This window comes from Loxodonta africana, chromosome 3, assembly GCF_030014295.1.
Source record: "Loxodonta africana isolate mLoxAfr1 chromosome 3, mLoxAfr1.hap2, whole genome shotgun sequence".
Taxonomy (NCBI): domain Eukaryota; kingdom Metazoa; phylum Chordata; class Mammalia; order Proboscidea; family Elephantidae; genus Loxodonta; species Loxodonta africana.
This window is the reverse complement of record NC_087344.1, coordinates 95,706,014-95,729,229: the sequence shown is the minus strand read 5'-3', so window position 1 is coordinate 95,729,229 and position 23,216 is coordinate 95,706,014. Positions and strand designations below refer to the sequence as shown.

Sequence of the window (23,216 nt, the reverse complement as noted above, 5' to 3'; positions counted from 1 at the left end):
GCTAATCAAAAGGTGAGCAGTTCAAATCCACCGACTACTCCTGGGAAACCCTATGGGCAGCTCTACTCTTCCTGTAGGGTCACTATGAGTTGGAATCGACTCGACGGCAATTTTTTTTTTTTTTTTGAGACTTGCTTACCAGTACCACCAGTTACCGTTGAGTCAATTCCAACTCACAGCAACCCCACGGGTGCAGAGTAGAGCTGCACCATAGGGCTTTCAAAGCCGTGACCTTTTAGAAGCAGATCTCCAGGCTTGTCTTCTAAGGTGGGTAGATTGAAACTACCAACCCTTAGGTTAGTAGTTGAGCGCTTAACCATTTGTACCACTCAAGGACTCCTTATAAGGTTGCTAGAAGGATTAAATGAACTTACATGCTAAAATTGCTTAGGGTGGTACCTCCACACGTAAGCACCATGCTATAATAGTTAAATAAAACAAATAAATGTGTATCATTATTATATATAAAAATCTGTCATGGGAAAGAGAGCCTCAGACAATTCTGGTTAGAATAGAACCAAGGCTAATGTGCAGAGCTGAAGGGAGGAAGAGCTCCATTCAGTGTATAAAGAACTTGCAAAATAGTCAGAGCTGGTCAAGAACGGAGGGGTACCTCAGGAGGCAATGAGAAGTAGCACCTAAGTAACAACTGGGTTTTCCTCCTCTCTAATATGGGCATAATAACTACAACCAAGGGTTGCAGGGACCCTAAATGCACTCACTACAGTGTCTGTCACCACTTAGACCCTCAGGAAGCAGTCGTTATTTTGAATTTATCTTGTAATGGGGGTGTGTACAGAAATTGATAAGAAAACCTCTACCCTCAAGTAGCACACAGTCTAATAAGGGCAACAGATACATAAATAATAAGAAATGTGGTGGCATAGTGCTTAAAAGCTATGGTGAGCTATGGCTGCTAACCAAAAAGGTCAGCAATTCAAATCCACCAGCCACTCCTTGGAAACCCTGTGGGGCAGTTCAACTCTGTCCTATAGGGTTGCTCTGAGTCAGAATCACCTTGACAGCAACTGGCTTTTGGTTTTCATCACATACTAAGCAGTGTTTTAATCACTTAACAAATAGTGACACATGCAATCCTCATAACAACCCAATGATGTAGGTATTTTCATAGTACTCATTTTACACATAAGGAGACTGAGGCACAGAGAGGTTAACCGGTTTGCCCAAGGCCACATAGGTAGTAAGTGGCAGAATAGGGATTTGAACCCAGGCATCTGGCTCCATGGTTCATGCTTTTAACTATTAAGCTATTCTGCTCTTATAGTATAGTGCAATGAACACGTGAAGGGTAAGCACACGATATTAGAGGTCCTCTAATCCAGTGTGGGTGGGGTTTTAGGTATGCAAGATGTCAGTGAAGGCTTCCCGCAACTTTCCACAATAGTGAAGGCTCAATCTTGAAGGTCAAGTAGGAGATAAAATAATGGAGAGCTGGAGGGGCATTCTGGACACAGGGAACGGCGCTTACACATAGGAGAAGGAGCAAAGCAGAGTTGAGAGAGAACAACCTTCCCCAAATGGCTGGGAACTAGGGTATCTGACTGTAGTCAGGGGCAACCAGAGATGAAGCAGGAAAGCTGATTTGGGACCAGATACTGAGGATCTTAAATGTCATGCCAAGGAGTTTTGGTTTCATTCTGTAAGGCCTGCCATCTGAGATATCATAACCTACAAACCTAACCTATTCACCTTCTCTGTGCCTTCCCTGAAGGTTAAATTTATTTACAAGCAGTTTGGAGGGCCCGGTTCTAGATCACAGGTATTACGATGGTGGATGCTCCCCCCATTACATCCTCAACACACGGTTTAGGAAGCCATATAATGTGGAAAGCTACACCCCAAAGGTGAGTACCAGCCAGGAAGCAACTGCAGGACAATAGAAGGGGCACTGGGCAAGCAGTCAGCTAATGTGGATTCAAGGCCAGGCCCTGTATCCTGTGAGCTGTGTGACCCTGAATGTATCACTTTTCCTCTTTGAGCTTCAATTTCTTCATATGTAAACTGAGCGGTCCCTTCCACGAGACATTGTGGTAAGGATGAAATGCTATACATGGTAACAGTGGTAGTATAGTATAATATAGTAGTAGTTGTAGTTGCAGTAATAATAATAGTGACAATAATAAGAATAATAATATCAATAGCTACCATGGGGATAAAAGTATAGTTTAGGATTTGGGTCACACAGACTTGGTGCCATGTGCCATTTACTATCTGTATCATCTTAAATGTTCCGAGCCTCTGTTTCTTTATCTTTAAATTGGGAGTTATAAAGGTTCTACTCTGCAGGGTGAGGATTATTGAGATCCTAATGTGGAAGTGCTTAGCACAGAACCCGGTGAGTTCTCAAGGAATGTTAACTTGTTGTTGTTATTGTTGTATTGTTATTATTATTACTACCAGGTTCTTGCTTATTAGAACCAGGCATTTTTCTTAGCATTTTAAACTATAAAATACTCCCCCAATGTCAACCTGTATTATGACTAACATAAACTATCAACTTCAAAACAAATCTCACCAAGAATGGAGTTAAAATAGACCGTATTACCGTACAACGCACATGCTTGAGATCTGATAGGAAGCGCGTAAGACTGAGATACTTGAGTCTAGGCCTGGCTCTGCCACAGGTCACAGTTAGACTAAGTTTCTTTTCTACTTGAGCCTCAGTTTCCCCATCTGTAAAATGAGGGGGTTGGCCTAGAGGATCTTGATGGCAGTTTCCATACCTACAATTCCATAGTTCTGAAGGCTAGGCTAATAATTTCTCCCCACCCCCAACATATACTCATTGGCTAAAAAGGAAAAATTAGCTCAGGGCCAAACCTAGCTGTTGAGCAAAGATCCCTCACACTCTCACGCTTCTACCACGTGCCCAATGCCATCCCCACAGCCTCTCCTGTCAAGAGAGGTCTTAGAGCATCCATTCAGCATCAGGTTAAAACAACTCCTAACCCAGGCAGGGTATATATCTTAAGTCTCCTTTCTCCATAGCCAATCATTTTTGAGCACTTACCTTGTGCCAAAGGAGCCCTGGTGGTGCAACAGTTAAGCACTCAACTGCTAACTGAAAGGTTGGCAGTTTGAACCTAACCAGCACCTCTGTGGGAGAAAGACCTGACCATCTACTCTCGTAAAGATTACAGCCAAGAAAACCCTATGGGGGCAGCTCTCCTCTGTACACATGGGGTCGCTGTGAGTCAGAATAGACTCAGTGGCTCCTGACAATAACCACTCTGTGCCAGACACTGTGCCAGTGCCGATATTCCTCTGTAAACTCAACTCTCAGACCAAGCCTCACGGTAGGCACCATTGCCTTCTCCATTTTACACATGAAGAAACTGAGGCATAGACAGGTGAAGTTAATTACCCAAGGTCATCCAACAGGAAAATAGCAGTGTCACCATCAACCTCAGGAAGCCTTCTCTAGATCACACTCTGATCCCCCTGCTTCCTTTCCATGGCAGTTGAGGGACTATGCCCTCTTCTGGGGATTGCAGACATCAGAAGGCAATGGGAGCGCGGGTGGAGATGGTTCAGACTGGCCACACCAACATCACTGGGCAGTGCATACTCACCTGGCTGGAGCACAGGACCAAGAGCACTGGTTTTCCAGCAAACCGCTCTTCTAAGTTCTTTCTGCGAACTGTCACTTCATCACCACTGCCACTGCCCTTGGCCAGGCCCTCATCAGCTACTACCTGCACTTGCCTTGTAGCCTCTTCCCTGGCCTGTCTCTCTGACCCGGAATTCATCACCTACAGTCCAGCCACCATGCTACCCCAGAGTGATCTTCCTAAGGCTCAGCTACTTCCTCTCTTGGCTCATCTTTGCCTACAGATTTCAGTCCATATGTCAGAGCAAGGAATTCAAGAGTCTCAACATTTTGATGCCAGTACATTCTCCTACAATACCTCTCCCTTCCCCTCACTCTTGCATCCTCTGATTCAACCACCCCTTGAATCCTTGTGGTTCTTGGAATCCATCCTGCCCTTTCCTACCTCTGTCCCTTTGCTTAAGCCGAGCTCACAGCCCAGAATGTTCTCCTGCTCCTCTGCCAGTTAAGATCTAAATCAATCAACCTCCTCTGAGTCTAAACCCAAAGGTATTGAATGTGTGTGTCTCTGGATCAGCATCCCTGGGTGGTGCAAATGGTTAACATACTCAGCTGCTGACAGAAAGGTTGGAGGTTCTAGGCCACCCAGAGGTGCCTCAGAAGAAAGACCTGTTGATCTACTTTTGAAAAGTCAGCCATTGAAAACCCTATGGAGCATGGTTCCACTCTGACACACATGGGGTCACCATGAGTAGAAACTGATTCAAAGACAACTGATTTTTCCTCCTGCTAGATTAAGAGGGAGCCCCAGAGGAAGGGGGACAAGTTAGACCTTATTTACCTGTATCCAGAACACCTAGACCAGTGGTGGGCACATAGTAAGAGTACAAGAGTACACATATGCTGACTTGTACTGAACTGACATGAGTCAAATGAAATAAGAAATTTTTTTTTTAATTCTTTTAGACTCAAGGCAAATACGAATTTGCGCTGACAGAATATGAATCATATGCAGATTTTGAGCATAATATCACAGAAAGAACAGCTGCGATGTCTAGTTTCAGCTTTGGTTTTAAAATACCTCTATTAGTTGAATGTTGCTATGACATGGCAAGTTTTAATGGCCAACACTTTATTAGCAGAATCAAAGAATTCGCTCACACAGTAAGTATGCTTTTGTTGCTTTTATATTTATATATATCCTTTTTGTGTGTGTGGTACAATGGTTAAAGCACTCGTTTGCTAACTGAAAGGTTGGCGGTTCTAACCCACCAGCTGCTCCATTGGAGAAAGATGTGACAGTCTGCTCCTGCAAAGATTTATAGCCTTGGAAACCTTATGGGGGCAGTTCTACTCTTTCAATGTCACTATGAGTCAGGTTCGACCTGAGGGCAACGAGTTTGGGGTTTTTTTGTTGTTGTTTATCATTTGAATTTCCATTCCTACAGATGTGTTTATATTCTAGATTACTACTAACAACCCATTATGTTTCTGTTGTCTTGAAAGTCTTTTTACGAAAAATAGCTCAATCTTATATTAACGTAGTTTTAGAGAGGCCAAGTGGCTGTGGTCTTCTATAATTACTTTCTCTCATTTTCCTTTGTTTTTCATTAAGCTTAAGATTATAGCTTTGTCAAACTCAAATATCTCTGGAGACTTTTCAGCCCACAGCACTTTGACTTTGCTGTCCCAAACATTCAGCTGAAATTCCTCTCTGGAACATCACGAAGACCTCTTCTCCTGCTTTCCTTCTGCTCCTTATCAGTTTCCTTCCAGGGTTCTAGAATCCCCAGCTGTTCTTTAAATATTTAGTTTGTGGCACTCTTACGTTCTCATCTACATCTGGCCCTAGGTGATCTACTTATGTTCCACCTTCACAGGCATGAGCCAGGAACCTTCATCACTGAGTCTAACTTTCTCTCAAGCTGTACACCTGCACTGCTCACTCTTCCAAGCATCATCACCTGGGTGCCTGGCTGACACTCCAAAACAAATTCTTCCTCCTACATTTCTGTTTTATTAAAATTTTTTCCTCCTTCTTTTCCAAGCTAAGAACCACAGAATTATGTTTGGCTCACACTTCTGCTTCATTTCCACATCCGTTGGCCACCAAATTCTTCAGTTATTACCCTCCAATATTTTTAAATCTATCTTCTCTTACATTTGTAACAAACCCAGGCCCTATCATTCTTACTTTGCTCTTCTGAACAGTCTCCCTGCTTCCCAACTTCCCCCTTTAAATCCATCTGCTGCCACCTTCTATAATACTAATCTACAAGGTAAAGGTCAGACCTCTTGGTTGGGTGGAAGAGTAGTAATTGGAGTGGGAAGTAGTGGGATACGATGTAGAAGCAGGTGACAGGGATATGTGAGGAACCTTGAGTTCCTGGGTAAGAAAGGTATATTTTATTCTCTAGCCACTGAAAGTTTTTAGTATGGTGTGATACGATGGAAAATTAAGCTGATGGGGCTTTAAGGAGAACAAGACTGAGGTCTACAGTGATTCATATGAGAAAAAAGAATGATGGAGGCTCAGAAATCTCTCCACTGCCTAAATATTAACCAGCAGGAGATAGTAAATAATTAGATTGTAATTGTCTTTGCTTGTCTTCTTTTTTTCTGAGCTCCTTCAGGGCAGAGGCTGTTTCTTTCATCTCTAGACTCAGAACGGCACTTAGTAGGTGCTCAGGACTGAAATACAGTGATGGAAGATAGCACTAAGAAACAAAACAAAGGATGCCATCCATTTACTCCTTCCGTTTCTCCCACTCTCTGCCTCCCATCCCACCTCCCTGATTCAAATAGACAGTTGGGATCTGAAGACATAAACATGATTTTTTGTCTTTAAGCTCACTGTCTAGTAGGAGAGGTGAACACATAAGCAGATAATTTGCTTTAATTTTTTTTTTTTTTTGATCACTTGTAACACAGCATGGTTGTATATGCTATAAAGGAAATATAAGTAAAGTGCAGTGCAATCCTAGAGAAGGGAATGTGTCTCTGGGGAGATCTAGGGTGGTATCAAATAGGAATGGGGACATTGGTGGTTCACTGGTAGAATTCTTGCCTTCCATGAGAGAGACCCAGGTTTGATTCCCAGTCAAGGCACTTCAAGCATCGTCACCACTAATCTATCAGTAGAGGCTTGAGTGTTGCTATGATGCTGAACAGGTTTCAGTGAAGTTTCCAGACTAAGACAGACTAGGAATGAAGGCTTGGAGATCTACTTCTGAAAATCAGTCAACAAAAATCCTATGGGCCACAATGGCTTGTTCTGCAATCAATCAATGGGATGGCACAGAACCAGGCAGCATTTGGTTCTGTTGTGCATGGGGTCACCATGAGTTGGGAGCTGACTCAGTGGCAGCTAACAACAACTGCAATCAAATAGGAAGCAACAATTGAGCAAGGATTTAAAAGATAAGTAGGTATGTGTCAGGCAGAAAAGAGGGGAAAGCATTTCAGGCAGAAGGAACAGTGTGTGTAAAATCATATGATGAAAAAGAGTGGCAGGTTTAGGAAAGAATGGAAATGAAATTAGTGCTGATATATGGGGTGGGTGCTGGGAAATTGTATAGTATGGGGAGGAAAAACTCAAGGTTGTAGAATCTGAAACAAGAGAGGCTACTGGGGGACAAATTATGAAGTCTTATATTCAAAAGTAAAGAAGGTGATTTTATTCTGGAGATAATAGAGAGCCAATGAGGGGCTTTATTATATGCCCAGAGGAGCATTATCATAATACTACTAGAGTTTTAGGAAGTCACATCTGATAGGAGCGTTGAAAGCAGGCTAGAGAAAGAAAGGGAATCAGCAGGGAGGCTTTTATTACAACCCAAGCTAGAGGGGATGAGACCTGAAATATTTAGAAAAATAATGAACAGAGAAGCTAGTGACTGCTTAGGTAGGAGTGGAGAGAGAAGGGAAAGTGTCACGACTCATTAGGGAACAAGACTGAACGGGATGAGAGCAAAGCAGGGAACAAAGTGAGCAGGCCTTAGTGACTGTCACAACTTGAGCTGGCATGCCTTATTGACTACCTGCCAAGTGACAGGTCAGGCTGGCTAAGTTTTGGGATGGGGGCAGAATATATCTCACTGATATTTTCTACCTTTTCTCCTTTTTTTTTTTTTTGCCTACACCCTACTATAGGAACCTGTCACCTCAGGTTACATGAATACCTACCTACCTACCAGTTGGAGTCCCTGGGTGGTACAAACAGTTAACACACTCAACTGCTAATTGAAAAGTTGGAAGTTTGAGTCCACTCAGAGGTGCATTGGAAGAAAGGTCTGGTGATCCCTTTCCAAAAATCAGACATTGGAAGCCCTCTGGAGCACGGTCCTACTCTGACACACATGGGGTCTTCATGAGTTGGAACCAAGGCAACAGCGCCTGATGGTGGTGGTGGTAACCTACCGGTTGGTATTGAGTCAATTCCGACTCGTGGTGACTCCATGTGTGTCAGAGTTGAAATGTGTTCTATAGGAATTTCAGTGCCTGGATTTTCTTCCACGGTGTCTTGGGATGGACTCAAACTTCCAACTTTTCAGTTAGCAGCTGAACACGTTAACTGTTTGCACTACCGAGGGACCTCTGGTTATATGATTATTTCCTGAATGCTTCATCTAACATCACCGTCTTTCAGTCTCTCAGACATCAGGAGTCACCAAATTTTTTCTGTAAATAATAAGTAGGAGTAAATAGTAAGTATTTTAGGCTTTGTAGGTCCTTGGGATCTCTCTCATAACTGATTAACTCTGCCATTTTAATATGAAAGCAGCTATGGACAACATGTAAATGAATAAATGTGGCTGTGTTTCAATAACTTTTTTTTTTTTTTTTACAAAAACAGCCCTTGGATCTGCTCTGTAGGCTGTAGCTTGCTGACTCCTGCCATACATTATAACATCTAGCCTTCCGAAAGCACTACTCCTGTGCTTTCTTGAGTGGCTTTTCTTCATGGAGTTTAATAGGCGTAAGCAGAGGTTGCCTTTGTAGATTAGCATACTCTAGACTAACGGCTCCTTGGTGGTGTCTCATTAGAGCAACCTCGTGCTCTTCCTCTGCTCTCTGCCAGGTCTGTTTCCAGTTATCCTTCATGTACCTTATTCACTACAGTATGGAGATGAGTTAAGAGCAATCTCTTCCAAGCTGAAAAGGACATTGGAATATTTATGAAAAATGAAACCTTGTCAAAGAGACCCTCTTCCCTATATATCCTAAAGGAATCATAAGAATGATGACCCCAGGCCAAGAACATCAGGTGGTATTTGTAAAGTTCACCTTCTCGTTTAAGATTCCTAACTTTAAAGGTCTGTTTTTCCCATGTTGGTATTTCATTTAGAAAAGCACATTTCTGCATGCGCGCTCTGACCTTGAAGTTGCGCATTACAAGCTGAAGCCCAGGAACCTCATGCTCCATTACGAATTCCTTCAGAGAATCAAGCGCCTACCCCTGGAGTACAGCTATGGGGAGTACAGAGATCTCTTCCGAGATTACGGGACCCATTACATCACAGAGGCTATACTCGGGGGCACTTATGAATACACACTCATTATGAACCAGGAGGCCATGGAGAGAGCAGGTACACTTCCCAGGGACCTTGATTTTCCTGGTGGGGCATGTGCAAGCTATGAGTTGATGGGAGAGCCTTCCATTAGTTGGAAGGGAAGAGTCATAGGTTATCCTAATTTTCTTTTCCTTCTACCCCCTAGCTACACCTTCACAGTCTCATTTACAGATTCCTCCTTCTCTTCTTGACGTGACCCTCTGTCTGGGTCATGTCCTCTTTTTCTACAACTCCTCTGTCTGTCTAGAAGATCTTATCCAATCTCACGGCTTTAAATACCTTCCACATGCAGATAACCCCCCACCTATATGTTCATCCTTGTCTTTGTTTTTTAGTGCTGCTACAAAAGAAATACCACAAGACGGTGGCTTGAATAAAGAGATATTTATTTTCTCACAGTTTAGAGGCTAGAAGTCCCAATTCAGGACACTGGCTCTAGAGGAAGGCTGTCTGTACACTCTTGGGGGGAAATCCTTGTCTCAGTTTCTCTAGCCTTGGTGTTCCTCCATTCCTTGGTGACCTCCATATGGCTTCTATATTTCCCTCATTGTGCTCACTTGCTTCTGTACCTAATCTGCTCTTCTCATATCTCAAAAGTGGTTAGCTTTAAGACATGCCCTATCTGATACAGCCTCATTAATACAACAAAGAAAACCCTATTCCCAAACGGGGTTACATCAAAAGGTATAGGGGTCAGGATTTCTAGCACACATTTTTCAGGGACACAATACAACCCATAGCAGTCCTGAGTCTCTTTCCTGCACTCAAGAGCTCATGTCAAAATGCTTCCCTGATATCTCCATTTGAATGTCTGTCATCACCAACTCAGCAAGCCCTGAGGAGAACACCAGACTTTTCTTCCCAAATGTTTCTTCCATAGTCATCCCCACCTCAGAAATGATTTACCATCCAACCTGTGGCTCAAGCCAAAAACCTAGGAAGCAACTTTGATTATTTTTCCTTCCTATCAGCAAGTCCCATCAGCTGTATCTTCAAATTATATTTTCTCTCCATCTTTACTGCTACCACCTTAGACTTACTCTGAGACCAGTGCTTCTCAAATTTTAATGTGCATACACATTGCCTGAGACTCTTGTTAAAAGGTAAACTCTGATTCAGTATGCTTGCGATGAGACCCGAGATTCTGCATTTCTAACAAGCTTTGTTGTGATGCTGATGCTGCTGGTCTAGAGACCACACTTTAAGTAGAAAGACTCCAGATTATTACAATTAGCTTCCCAAGTAATATTCAACTTCCTTTCCTCCCCTATAATCCACCCTCCACACAGCAAACAGTGATGTTTCCTAACAGTAAAATCAAATAATTTCACACCCAGGGCCTTTCAGTTATAATCAATTACAAGTGGAATACTGCTTTCCAATCCAGTATTCTTTCCTACAAAGAGGCCTGGTTGTACAGTGGTTAAGTGCTTGGCTGCTAACTGAAAGGTCAACAGTTCAAATCTACCGGTGGCTCCTCAGAAGAAAAGATCTGGTGATCTGATCTTGTTCAGATTTCATTCTAGGAAGCCCTATGGGGCAGTTCTACTCTGTCCTGTAGGGTTGTTATGAATTGGAATCAACTGGACAGCAACAAGTTTGGTTTCGGTTTTTTATTCTTTCCTGTAAGATGGTGTTCGTAGGGTTAGGTGAACTTCCCTGGATCACACAGTTTGCAGAGGCAGAGCCCAGGCTTGGCTTCATGTATACTTGCAAGGGGAACAGACCAAAAAACCAAACTCATTGTTGTCAAGTCGATTCCGACTCCTGGCAGCCCCATGTGTTACAGAGTAGAACAGTTCCATAGGATTTTCTTGATTCTAATCTTTTATGGAACCAGATGGCCAGGCCTGTCTAGTGTAGTGCCTTTGGGTAGATTCAAACTGCCAACCTTTAGATTAGTAGTCAAGTGCAAACTGTGTGCGCCACCCAGGGACCTTGCAAGGTAACACGTGGTGTGTAATAGAAAGTATGTCAGTGTGACCTCAGTCTTGCCAAAACCAGGAATACCAATATTTCAAACATGCTTCATCTAGTTACTCAAACTCTTCCCTACAAAAAAGGCTCTGTGGTCAAATAAGTTGGGGACACATTGCATAATATCCCACTCTTGGAGTTTCATAAAGTGCAGCAAAATAACTTCTTTACCCCTTTTAATGGAGCATCTGTCACATAGGGTTTTCATGGCTGTAATCTTTACAGAAGCAGATCTTCAGGTCTTTCTCCTGCAGAGCCGCTGGGTGAGTCCAAACAGCCAAGTTTTTGGTTTGCAGCTGAGTGCTTAACCATTTGCACCACAAATGAAGGGCTCCTTCATTTGATCGCAGAAGCCCTTTTTCTTGTAATACCTGCTAAAATCTTCGAGAGTTAGTGCGTCAAGGAATGTGCTTTGGAAAAAACTGATCTACGCCAATACTGCAAGACAACAGCAGTACTCAAAGTTGCTCTTCTCTGCCTGCACTGGCCTCAAAGTGCTATTGAAAGATGCTCACAAGTCACAGCTGGCATTTCGTTGAGACTAGGAGGAGAGGAGGATGCCTTGGGGAGAATTAGGGAGGGAGGAAGTGGGAAATGGTCTAAAGCTGAAGAAGAAATGGGGGAAATTAACATGTATCAATCCCCTCCATTTTGCCAGACAGTGTACCAGAGACATTATGTGCATTGCCACGATTATTCAAGGAGTCCGTGAGTGGTGCACACTGTTAAACACTCCACCACTAGGTGGAAAGGTTGGCAGCTCGAACCCACCCAGAGGCACTTTGGAAGACAGGCCTGGTAATTTGCTTTCAAAAGGTCACAGCCATTGAAAACCCTATGGAGCAGTTCTACTCTGCACACAGGGGGTCACCATGAGTTGGAATCAACTTGACGTTAGCTAGCAACAACAATCTCAATCAGTCAACAAGCTCTTTCCGCTACATCAAAGATTAGAGGGGCTGGGTCAGAAGAAGTGGATTTCAGCAGCCTCTGTACTCACTGGATCTATCTCTAGAGACTGATAAGGAATCAAATTTATAGAAAATGACTCTGGGCACATCTCCTATTTGGAAGGCAGTGAAAGCTCTCAGAGAAGGGACTGAAAAGGGAGACTGATACCATCTCATACGAAATCTCTGCCCTGGTGCCAGTAGTTGCTGTCTTAGGTTTCTCTATAGAAATAGAACCAGCGATAGATAGATACATACATATATAAACAAACAAAATCTGTAGAAAGAGAGATTAAGATTGGTTGATTTATTCTAAGACATTGGCTCACACAATGGTGGGGGGCTGCTAAACCCAAAATCTGTACGCCACATGCTGGAGACTCCTGCAGGGTCGGGTTCCAAAATCTGTAGGTCAAATAATGGAAAAAGTGAAGAGTAAGGAAGTTCTGAAAAAATGTCTATTTATAGTCTGGAGGCAAAATAAACCCCAGAGAAACTCCCTTTTTGTTCTTAAGGCCTTCAACGGATTGGTTGAGGCCTACGCACGTTATGGCAGGCAATCCGCTTTACTTAAGGCCAATTGATCAAATCACACGTAAATACGCTTCACAGGAGTCCCTGGGTGGTGCAGACGGTTAACACCTCGGAATAAAGCCGGCGGTCTACTTTCAAAAAATATGAGCCGTTAAAAATCTTATGGAGTGGTGTTCTACTCTGACACCTATGGGGTCTCCCTGTGTCACAATGGACTAATTGGCAACTGATTTTTTTTTTAACTACTTCATAACAGCAGTTAGACTCATATTTGACCAAACAACTGGGCACTCTGGCCTAGCCAAGTTAACGCATAAAATTAAGTATCACGGCTACCTACAATATATGAGACTGGCAACCCATTTCTTTGATCCCGAGTCCCTGTGAGGCAGTCAGGAAGGGCAAGGCCTCTGGAATCTGTCACCCATTGAAAAACTAAAAACCTATTGCTATTGAGCCAATTCCAATACATAACAACCCTGTAAGGACAGAGTAGAACTGCTTCGTAGGGTTCCTGAGGAAGCAGACTGCCACATCATTCTCCCTTGAAGTGGCTGGTAGGATGGAACCACCGACCTTAACTGAGTGCTTAACCACTGCACTGCCAGAGCTCCAAACTGTCACAGGGAAAGGGTGAATTACCTTTTAGTTCATGGGCCTCTTTCCTTGCTTCCTCCAGATTTCTCTCTTGACGATGTCCAGGAATGTGCCAAGCACGGTTTTAAAATTCGTGTGCCCATCAAAGTGGTGTCTGTCAAGGTGGGTGTGTCAGCAAACCTGTGTGATGCCATTCTGAAGGAAGTAGAAGGTGAGTGAAAGGGGAACAGGATTTCTGTGTTTACAATGTATTCCTCCCTATTTCCTACCTGTCTCAGTCTTTCTTTAAGCTCAAGACTAGGTATTCCAAGGCATTTCAATTAAAATAATAATAATTCATCCAATAAAAATGTACCAAGCTCCTACTATGTGCTAGGCATACACAAATGAATTAAATAGAATTCCTGCCTTCCTGGTGCTCACATAAGGTAGGCAAACAACTAAAGAAGTAATGAGGAGACAGTGATAAAAACCAATACCATCTTGCTGGAGGGAACATTTGAACAGTAACTTGAGGACTGAAGTATCATGTTGGTTTTTTTTAGGTGGGAAAAAAAAATCCAACAATGGAAATCCAGTCTGAGGTCTGGGTGTTGGCCTGGCTAGAGGTAGAATTCTAGGGTGGGGATGGAGATACAAAGGCTGAAGGGCAGGTAGGTGTGGAGGCTAGTCCTTAGTGAATAATGGGTGATATGGAGACTTGAACAACAAAACCACAGATCTTATGTTGTTGTTAGGTGCTGTTGAGTCAGTTCTGACTTATAGCAACCCTGTGTAAAACACAACGAAACACTGCCCTGTCCTGTGCCACCCTCATGATGGTTGTTAAGCTTGATCCCATTGTTGCAGCCACTTTGCCAATCCATCTCATAGAGGGTCTCCCTCTTTTTCACTGAACCTCTACTTTACCAAGCATGATGTCCTTCTCCAGGGACTGGTCCCTCCTGATAACGTGTCCAAAGTATGTGAGACGAGGTTTCAACATCCTTGCTTCTAAGGAGCATCCTGGCTGTACTCCCTCCAAGACAGATTTGTTAGTTCTTTTGGCAGTCCATAGTATATTCAACATTCTTCGCCAACACCGTAACTCAAAGGCATCAATTCTTCTTCAGTCTTCCTTATTCGTTGTCCAGCTCTCGCATATAGCATAGCCCAAATGGCAAGGGGACCAGATCTGAGGTGAGAATGGAAGCCAGGGTATAGAGCCAGGTATCTGGAAGCAGGGAACTTAGAGCCAACACAACCGAGCTGGGAATCAACACAGGGAGTGGAATAAGAAAGAGAGACTGAGCAGCAGGCTCCAGTTCCCTAAGCCTTCTGCAGCACAAGCAGCTCTGCATTTCTCTGCTCTGTATATTAAGCTTGTGCCTAAGATTATATTTGAAGAAACAGTTCCACAGCTGAAACCAAACAAAATAAAACAATACCAACAAAAATTAACTGCTGGTCTATAACAATCTCTTGCACCGTGACTGTCTTATTGTTGGTATTGTTCTTTGTTCATTTTGGTGGGCCTGGGTTACAAAATGTGTCATACATAGAGAAAAGTGCATTAAACATATGAACTGTTTAAAGAAGACTGGTAAATTAAACCCCTACCAGGTCACTAATTAGAGCACCAGCACCCTAGAAATCTCTGCCAATCCCAACTCCTCCTCCCTTTTTGAGATAACTACTAACCTTACTTTTGTGTTAAACATTTTCTTTCTTTCTTTATAGTTTTACCACCTATCTGTATCATTAACCAATATGGTTTAGTGTTGCTTGTTTTTGAATTTTATATGGATGGAATGTAATCTTTTCAGTATTGTTTATTTCACTCAGCATCATGTTTGGAAGATTTATCCATGTTCTTGTGTATAACTATAATTAGTTCAAGGAGTCCTGGTGGTGCAATGGTTAAGTGCTTGGCTGCTAACCAAAAGGTCAGCTCCATGGGAGAAAAGACCTGACAATCCGCTCCCATAAAAATTACAGCCTAAGAAACCCTATGGGGCAGTTCTACTCTGTCATATCGAGTTGCTATGAGTCAGAATATACTTGACGGCACACAACAACAATGTAGTTTATTTCCATCCCTGTGTAGTACTTTATTATATGAATATACCACTATTGGCCATTCTACTGTTGGTGAACATTATTTCCTGTTTCACACAATTATAATGGATGCTGCTATGAACATTTTTACACACTTATCTGGTATATATGTGCAAGTGTTTTCTCAGGTATATACCTAGGAGCAGAATAGCTGTGATGCAGAGTATGTCCTTTTTTTACTTTACTGGATAATTCTAAACTGTTTTCTGAAATAGTTGTACCAATTCGCGCATCTACTGGCAATGTATGAGACTCACTTTTTTATGATGCTCGAGTATTTCAGACTCAAATCTGAGTCACAACTTTATACCAGCTTTTTTGGCATTGGGCACATGGATGACTTAGAATGGATATGACTTACTGATGTGACTGGGGGATTGCAGGGCAGCCTCATACTAAACCCAGCCGGTGCCGTTGAGTCGATTCTGACTCATAGAGACCCTATAGGACAGGGTAGGATGCAGCCTCATAGGAACTCAAAATACTAATCATTTTATAGAAGCCACTGTTTAGTGAGTAGCTACTACATCCAGGTCCAGCCTTTATGAATTTCTCTACATTTGTCATTACTTACAAAGAAGTGATATAGCTTATCACTCCTTCACATCTTGTGCCTCAGATTTCTTATCTGTAAAGTGAGGACTATATAGTTTTATAGTGAAAATTAAATGAGTTAATGCATGTTCAACACTTAGATACTCAGTAAAAGATCAATCATTGTTAGTATTGAGCCATTTATTCTTTACAGAGATTCAGAGGATCCACTTTGTAGGTAATGAAAAAATAAATCTCACACTGTGTAGATGATTTTCCCAAGACTACAAGACTAGAAAAAGATCTGAGGCTCATGCCTGGCAAAGGTGTGCAGAGTTACTGGGGTGGAGGAGATAAACTGAGTTTTCAGTCACACGGGCTCTACCACGCTCCACCCCCAGGATGGAGGTGAGGTGGAAGTTATTTGACCAAGGAGTGGTAGCTTTGAAACTAGGCAGACCTTGTTTAACATTTGTCTTTTTGACATTACTAGCTTATGGGCTTGGGCAAGTGACTTATAATTCCATTCATGAGTTTCATCATTTGTGAAGTAGATCTAATAATGCATAGCTTAGGGAATTACTATCAGGATAAAACTAAATATTATACCTTTCTATCATCTTTTTTATGTTTTTATCTATCTATCATCTATATCACCTATCTATCACCTATCTCTATCTGTCATCTATCTACCTATCTATCTATCTGAAGCCCAGGTAGTTCAGTGGTTAAGAGCTGTGGCTGCTATCTGAAAGGTCAGCACTTCCAATCTACCAGCCACTCCTTGGAAACCCTATGGGGCAGTTTTACTCTGTTCTATAGGGTCGCTATGAGCCAACATTGACTCAACAGCAACAGGTTATCTATCTATCTTTATCTATCTATCTATCTATCTATCTATCATCTGTCAATTGATTGATTGATTGATTGATTGATCTTGCATAGACTCACTCAGTGACTGGAGCTTATAGATGCTCAAAATAAACATCATGTTTTTGCCTTTCTCTGACTTGTGTTATGTGTGATTGGGTGAGCTTCCATTTTGCCCCTTGCACCATGACTCCCCTGGGCTGAGCTCAGTGAATATTATGGTAGCATTGTTGGTTGACTTGCAGTAAATTCCAAAGGACTACAGTGGATCTCTCTATAACATGCCAGCTCTCCATGTCCATTTCAGATAGAAACAAGAGAAAGACTGTGGTGAATGATTTGGTGGTCTTCGTACGAGGAGGGGCAAGTGAGCACATCACCACTCTGGCATACAAGGAGTTGCCAACGGCAGAGCTGATGCAGGAGTGGGGAGATGCTGTGCAGTACAACCCAAGCATCATCAAAATCAAGGTATAAGTAGCTTTTCTACCCATGTGTGCCTCTCTTCAGAGAACAGCTTCTGAGGGCCTACTATGAGCAAGCTAGAGGATGCAGAGAGCAACAGGACTTAGGCTTTAATCTTGAGACATATACATTACAGTGAAAAATATATCTGAAGTGAACAGATTACATCACTCAGCACTACCTAGCCCGGACTCCCTCTCACTTGGGCCCCCAAGTTGCTAGAGGAAATTTACTATCCACTTCTAGACTTCTTAAATTAGTATTCTTTCCATTACATCAGAGAATCACTCATTCAGTTATTCATTCAAGCATTCATTCATTCAACCAACAAATAATTGCTAATTTGCCGCTATGTTATAGGAACTAAGGTACTGAAGGGAAAGAGAGGAAGAAACAAGGATGAAAAATGCAGTGTATACTGAAAAATAAGATTTATATATACATAACTATCTTACAGAACAGGAGAATATGCCATGAAAACAGTGAACATGTTCTGAGCACCTACTATATTCATGACACTCTGCCAAAGGCTTTAGAAATGTGTTCCTTCTAATTTGCGTAACGGGTCTACAAATTAAGTATTCTTATCTCCATTTTGTGACTGATAAAAATCAAGGGTCAGAGAGGTTGTATTCATCTACGACTGCTCAAGAATCTCTATTAGGTCTGGACCTGAGACCTTGACCTCTTCCCTCCCCTCCAGACTCTCCTGTGGGTTTGGTGAATAAAAAATAATGATCCTAAGCACCTGTCACCGAAACAGGAGAAGTTTTACAACCTTAAACTAAAAAGACATATGTTAGAGCAGGACTGTCATATACATCAGCAATGGTTGGTCCTTGCCTGTGGGGACTTCAGCACGGCATCCATGTCACATCTTACATCATCCCCTTCTTGGCATTGCCTGTAGAGTCCTTGATGGTCCAGTATCCGCCCCCTGGAGATTTTCCCTTGCAACCAAGGAGAGGAATTGAGAGACTGCGGCTCTGATGGGAGTGTCTGCAGTTCCCAACCACAGTGTCTTTATTTGTGTGTCAAATTCTTAATTTATGCAGAAGAAGAAGGCTACCATTCAAATCCTTTCCTCTGCCGCTTATTCAGTAATAACTCATGGAATATAGCTGCTGGCAAGCGTGTTATCGTAGGCTGGGTTCTCTAGAGAAGTGAAACCTGTAAAGTATATATATAGAGAGAGACAGACAGACAGACAGAAATATTTATCTCAAGGAAATGGCTCATGCCATTGAGGAGGCTGGCAATGACCAAGTTCACAGGTCAGGCTTTAGGCTAGAGGCTTCTCCTGACTCACATAGCTGCAGGGTCTGACAAACCTAAGATCATCAAGTCAGACGGCAGGCTGCTGGCTCATGGGTTGTATAGGCTGAAGAATCCAAGAGCAGCAGATAAGATGGCAGGCTGCTGGCTCACAAGCTGAGGAGGCCAAAGAATCCCAAGATCGTCAGGCAGTTTGCCAGGACGCTGGCTCAAGTCCCAAGAACCAGAGGTCAGATGATGACGATCTGAGTGCAGGAACCAGAGTAAGTGAGCGAGATTTGCCAGAACGTCCATATATACAGGATGTAGGCCATACCCTTGAGTAAACCCCCCTTACAACTGATTGACAGATCACATAATGACTGCATCATTATATAACTCCCAAATTACATTACTACTAACTGCCAAGCTACATCATTGCATAACTACCAAACCACTGAGAATCATGGCCCAGCCAAGCTGATACACAACCTCAACCATCATAGTCCACTCCTTGTCAACTTGGCACCTGTACACATCTCCTTAAACCATACACAATCTCTAAATAAAGATAATTACAAAGCCATACTCACATCTAATATGATACAACTAATGTACATATAACTGAAAATGCACTAGCCCCCTTTACATCCTATATTATATAAGTGAATAAAACAAAAATATTTGATGTACATGTACAAGGAAGAAATACTCATAACAACTACAGTCTTTGTTTCTGCAACTTGTCACGTGGTTGTAACTGGTATTTGAAACTACCTTCTTCTACTACCCATTCCATATTCCCTTTACCCTCAGCAAGCACCTCAGCTGGCCATGGTTCTTTGGCTGGTGAGGTGATGAAAACCTTCAGTCCTGAAGGATATGGGCCATTAGTAGTCATGTTGGAATTGGGTTGCTGTACTCTCCCATTGACCTTAATCACAGGGCATGGTAATACTAAGAGACACCCTAAGGGATCGCCTGTATTCCAGACATAATATTTTTTTTAGCCCCATTATTCAACACCAATCTGATTTCCCCTTGGTAGTCAGGGTCAATCGCACCAGCCAATATGGTAATTTCCTTCTCTGCCTATTGATCCAAAGAGGCCCACCAGGCATTGTACCTCCTTTTCGTTGTAGGAGGGGCCATATGTAATAATTTATCCTTCACTTTAGAAGGAATATCTCGACGTGCCTCACATCACTGGACTACTAGGAATTTCACTGAAGTTGAAGGCACTTGAAATTTTGTGGAATTAATTTCCCACCCTCTACACACCCTGTGCATCTGTCAGTTTGTCATACTGTGGGGGCTTGTGTGTTGCTGTGGTGCTGGAAGCTGTGCCACCAGTATTCAAATGCCAGCAGGGCCACCCATAGTGGACAGGTTTCAGCTTAGCTTCCAGGCTAAGACAGACTAGGAAACAGGATCCGGCCAACTACTTCTGAAAAGAATTAGCCAGTGAAAACCTTGTGAATAGCAGTGGAACATTGTCTGATATAGTGCCAGAAGAAAAGCCCCACAGGTTGGAAGGCACTCAAAATACAACTGGGGAAGTGCTGCCTCCTCAAAGTAGAGTCGACCTTAATGACGTGGAAGGAGTCAAGTTTCCAGGACCTTCATTTGCTGATATGGCATGATTCAAAATGAGAAGAAACAGCTGTAAACATACATTAATAATTGGAACATGGGATATATAAAGTATGAATCTAGAAAAATTGGAAGTTGTCAAAAATGAGCTGGAAAGCTTGAAGATAGATATCCTAGGCACTAATGACTGGTGTCGGTCATTTTGAATTGGACAATCATATGGTCTACTATACCAGGAATGACAATTTGGAGAGGAATGGCATCACATTCATTGTCAAAAAGAACATTTCAAGATCTACCCTGAAGTACAACACTGTCAGTGACAGGATAATATCCATACACCTACAAGGAAGACCGGTTAATACAACTCTTATTCAAATTTACACAGCAGCCACTAAAGTCAAAGATGAAGGTATTGAAGATTTTTACCAACTTCTGCAGTCTGAAATTGATCAAACATGCAATCAGGATGCACAGATAATTACTGGTGATTGGAATGTGCAAGTTGAAACAAAGAAGGATAGGTAGTTGGAAAATATGGCCTTCATGATAGGAATGATGCTGGAGATCACATGATTGAATTTTGCCAGACCAACTACTTCTTCATTGCAAATACCTTTTTTTCACCCACATAAAGAGCGACTATACACATAGACCTCGCCAGATGGAATACACAGGAATCAAATCAACCACATCTATGGAAAGAGACGATGGAAAAGCTCAATATCATCAGTCAGAACAAGGCCAGGGGCCGACTGCAGATCAGACCATCAATTACTCATAGGCAAGTTCAAGTTAAAACTGAAGAGAATTAGAACAAGCCCAGGAGAGCCAAAGTATGACCTTGAATACATCCCACCTAAATTTAGAGACCATCTCAAGAATAGATTTGAAGCATTGAACACTAATGATGGAAGACAGGACAAGTTGTGGAATGACATTAAGGATATCATACATGAAGAAAACAAGAGGTCATTAAAAAGACAGGAGAAAAAGAAAAGACCTAAATGTATGTCAAAAGAGACTCAGAAACTTGCTCTTGAACCTCGAGTAGCTAAAGCAAATGGAAAAAGCGATGAAGTAAAAGAGCTGAACAGAAGATTTCAAAGGGCGGCTTGAGAAGACAAAGTAAAGTATTATGATGACGTGTGCAAAGGCCTGGAGATAGAAAACCGAAAGGAAGAACATGCTCAGCATTTCTCAAGCTGAAAGAACTGAAGAAAAAATTCAAGGCTCGAGTTGCAATGCTGAAGGATTCTACGGGGAAAATATTAAACAACACAGGAAGCATCAAAAAAAGATGGAAGGAACACACAGAGTCACTATATCAAACAGAATTGATCGATGTTCAACCATTTCAGGAGATAACATATGATCAGGAACTGAAGAAGTCCAAACTGCACTGAAGGCATTGGCAAAAAACAAGGCTCAGGGAATTGATGGAATACCAATTGAGTTGTTTCAACAAATGGATTGGAAGTGCTCACTTATCTGTGCCAAGAAATTTGGAAGACAGGTACCTGGCCAAACAACTGGAGGAGATCCATATTTATGCCTATTCCCAAGAAAGGTGATCCAACTGAATGTGGAAATTATAAAACAATATCATTAACATCACATGCAAGCAAAATTCTGCTGAAGATCATTCAAAAACGGCTGCAGGAGTATATCAACAGGGAACTGCCAGAAATTCAGGCTGGATTCAGAAGAGGACGTAGAACCAGGGATATCATTGCTGACGTCAGATGGATCCTGGCTGAAAGCAGAGAATACCAGGAGGATGTTTACCTGTGTTTTATTGACTATGCAAAGGCATTCAACTGTGTGGATCATAACAAACTATGGATAACACTGCGAAGAATGGGAATTCCAGAACACTTAATTGTGCTCATGAGGAACCTTTACATAGATCAAGAGGCAGTTGTTCAGACAGAACAAGGGGATACTGATTGGTTTAAAGTCAGGAAAGGTGTGCATCAGGGTTGTATTCTTTCACCATACCTATTTAATCTGTATGCTGAACAAATAATCTCAGAAGCTGGACTATATAAAGAAGAATGGGGCATCAGGATTGGAGGAAGACTCATTAACAACCTGCGTTATGCAGATGACACAGCCTTGCTTGCTGAAAGTGAAGAGGACTTGAAGCACTTACTAATGAAGATCAAAGACCACAGTCTTCAGTATGGATTACACCTAAACACAAAGAAAATAAAAATCTTCACAACTGGATCAATAAGCAACATAATGAGAAACAGGGAGGAGATTGAGTTTGTCAAGGATTTCATTTTATTTGGATACACAATCAACGCCAATGGAAGCAGCAGTCAAGAAATCAAAAGAAGCATTCCTTGGGCAAATTGGCTGCAACAGATCTCTCTAAAGTGCTAAAAAGCAAAGATGTCACCCTGAGGACTAAGGTGTGCCTGACCCAAGCCACGGTGTTTTCAATCACCTCATATGCATGCAAAAGCTGGACAATGAATAAGGAAGACTGAAGAATTGATGCCTTTGAATTGTGGTGTTCACGAAGAATATTTAATATACCATAGACTGCCAAAAGAACAAACAAACCTGTCTTGGCAGAAGTACACCAGAATGCTCCTTGGAAGCAAGGATGGTGAGACTGCGTTTCACATATTTTGGACATGTTGTTAGTAGGGGCCAGTCCCTAGAGTAGGATGTCATGCTTGGTAAAGTAGAGGTCCAGCGAGAAAGAGGAAGACCCTCAATGAAACAGATTGATACAGTGGCTGCAACAACAAGCTCAAGCATAGCAATATCAAGGATGATGCAGGACCGGGCAGTGTTTCATTCTGTTGTGCATAGGGTCACTGTGAGTCAGAACCAACTTGGCAGAATCTAACAACAACATGCTCCAGTTTTACCAATAAATCCAGAGTCATTGACACTTCTTCCCTAAGAGGTCCAATCTGTGTAATGTCATCAGTGTAATAGACCAGTGTGAAGTCTTTTGGAAGAGAAAGGCAATTAAAGTCCTTGCAGACTAAATTATGATGTAGGGCAGTAGAGCTGATATACTGCTGAGGTAGGACAGTGAAGGTGTATTGCTGGCCTTGCCAGATGAAGGCAAACTGATTCCAGTCTTCTTCAGAACTGGAATTGAGAAAAGGCAGTGGCCAGATCAATAGCCGAATACCAGGTACCAGGAGATGTTTTAAATTGCTCAAGCAGTGAACC

The 23,216-nt window shown here is 42.3% G+C and overlaps 1 protein-coding gene across 1 annotated transcript in view; it reads left to right on the top strand.

Annotated features, from left to right (window-relative positions):
* C8B (complement C8 beta chain) overlaps nt 1-23,216 on the top strand; it is a 69,378-nt gene that overhangs the window by 23,413 nt on the left and 22,749 nt on the right. The window contains exons 5-9 of the mRNA XM_003411054.3: nt 1,733-1,865; nt 4,538-4,735; nt 8,919-9,159; nt 13,285-13,413; nt 17,011-17,174. Of these exons, the coding sequence (XP_003411102.1) occupies nt 1,733-1,865; nt 4,538-4,735; nt 8,919-9,159; nt 13,285-13,413; nt 17,011-17,174 (865 nt within the window). The remainder of the gene's footprint in view (nt 1-1,732; nt 1,866-4,537; nt 4,736-8,918; nt 9,160-13,284; nt 13,414-17,010; nt 17,175-23,216) is intronic.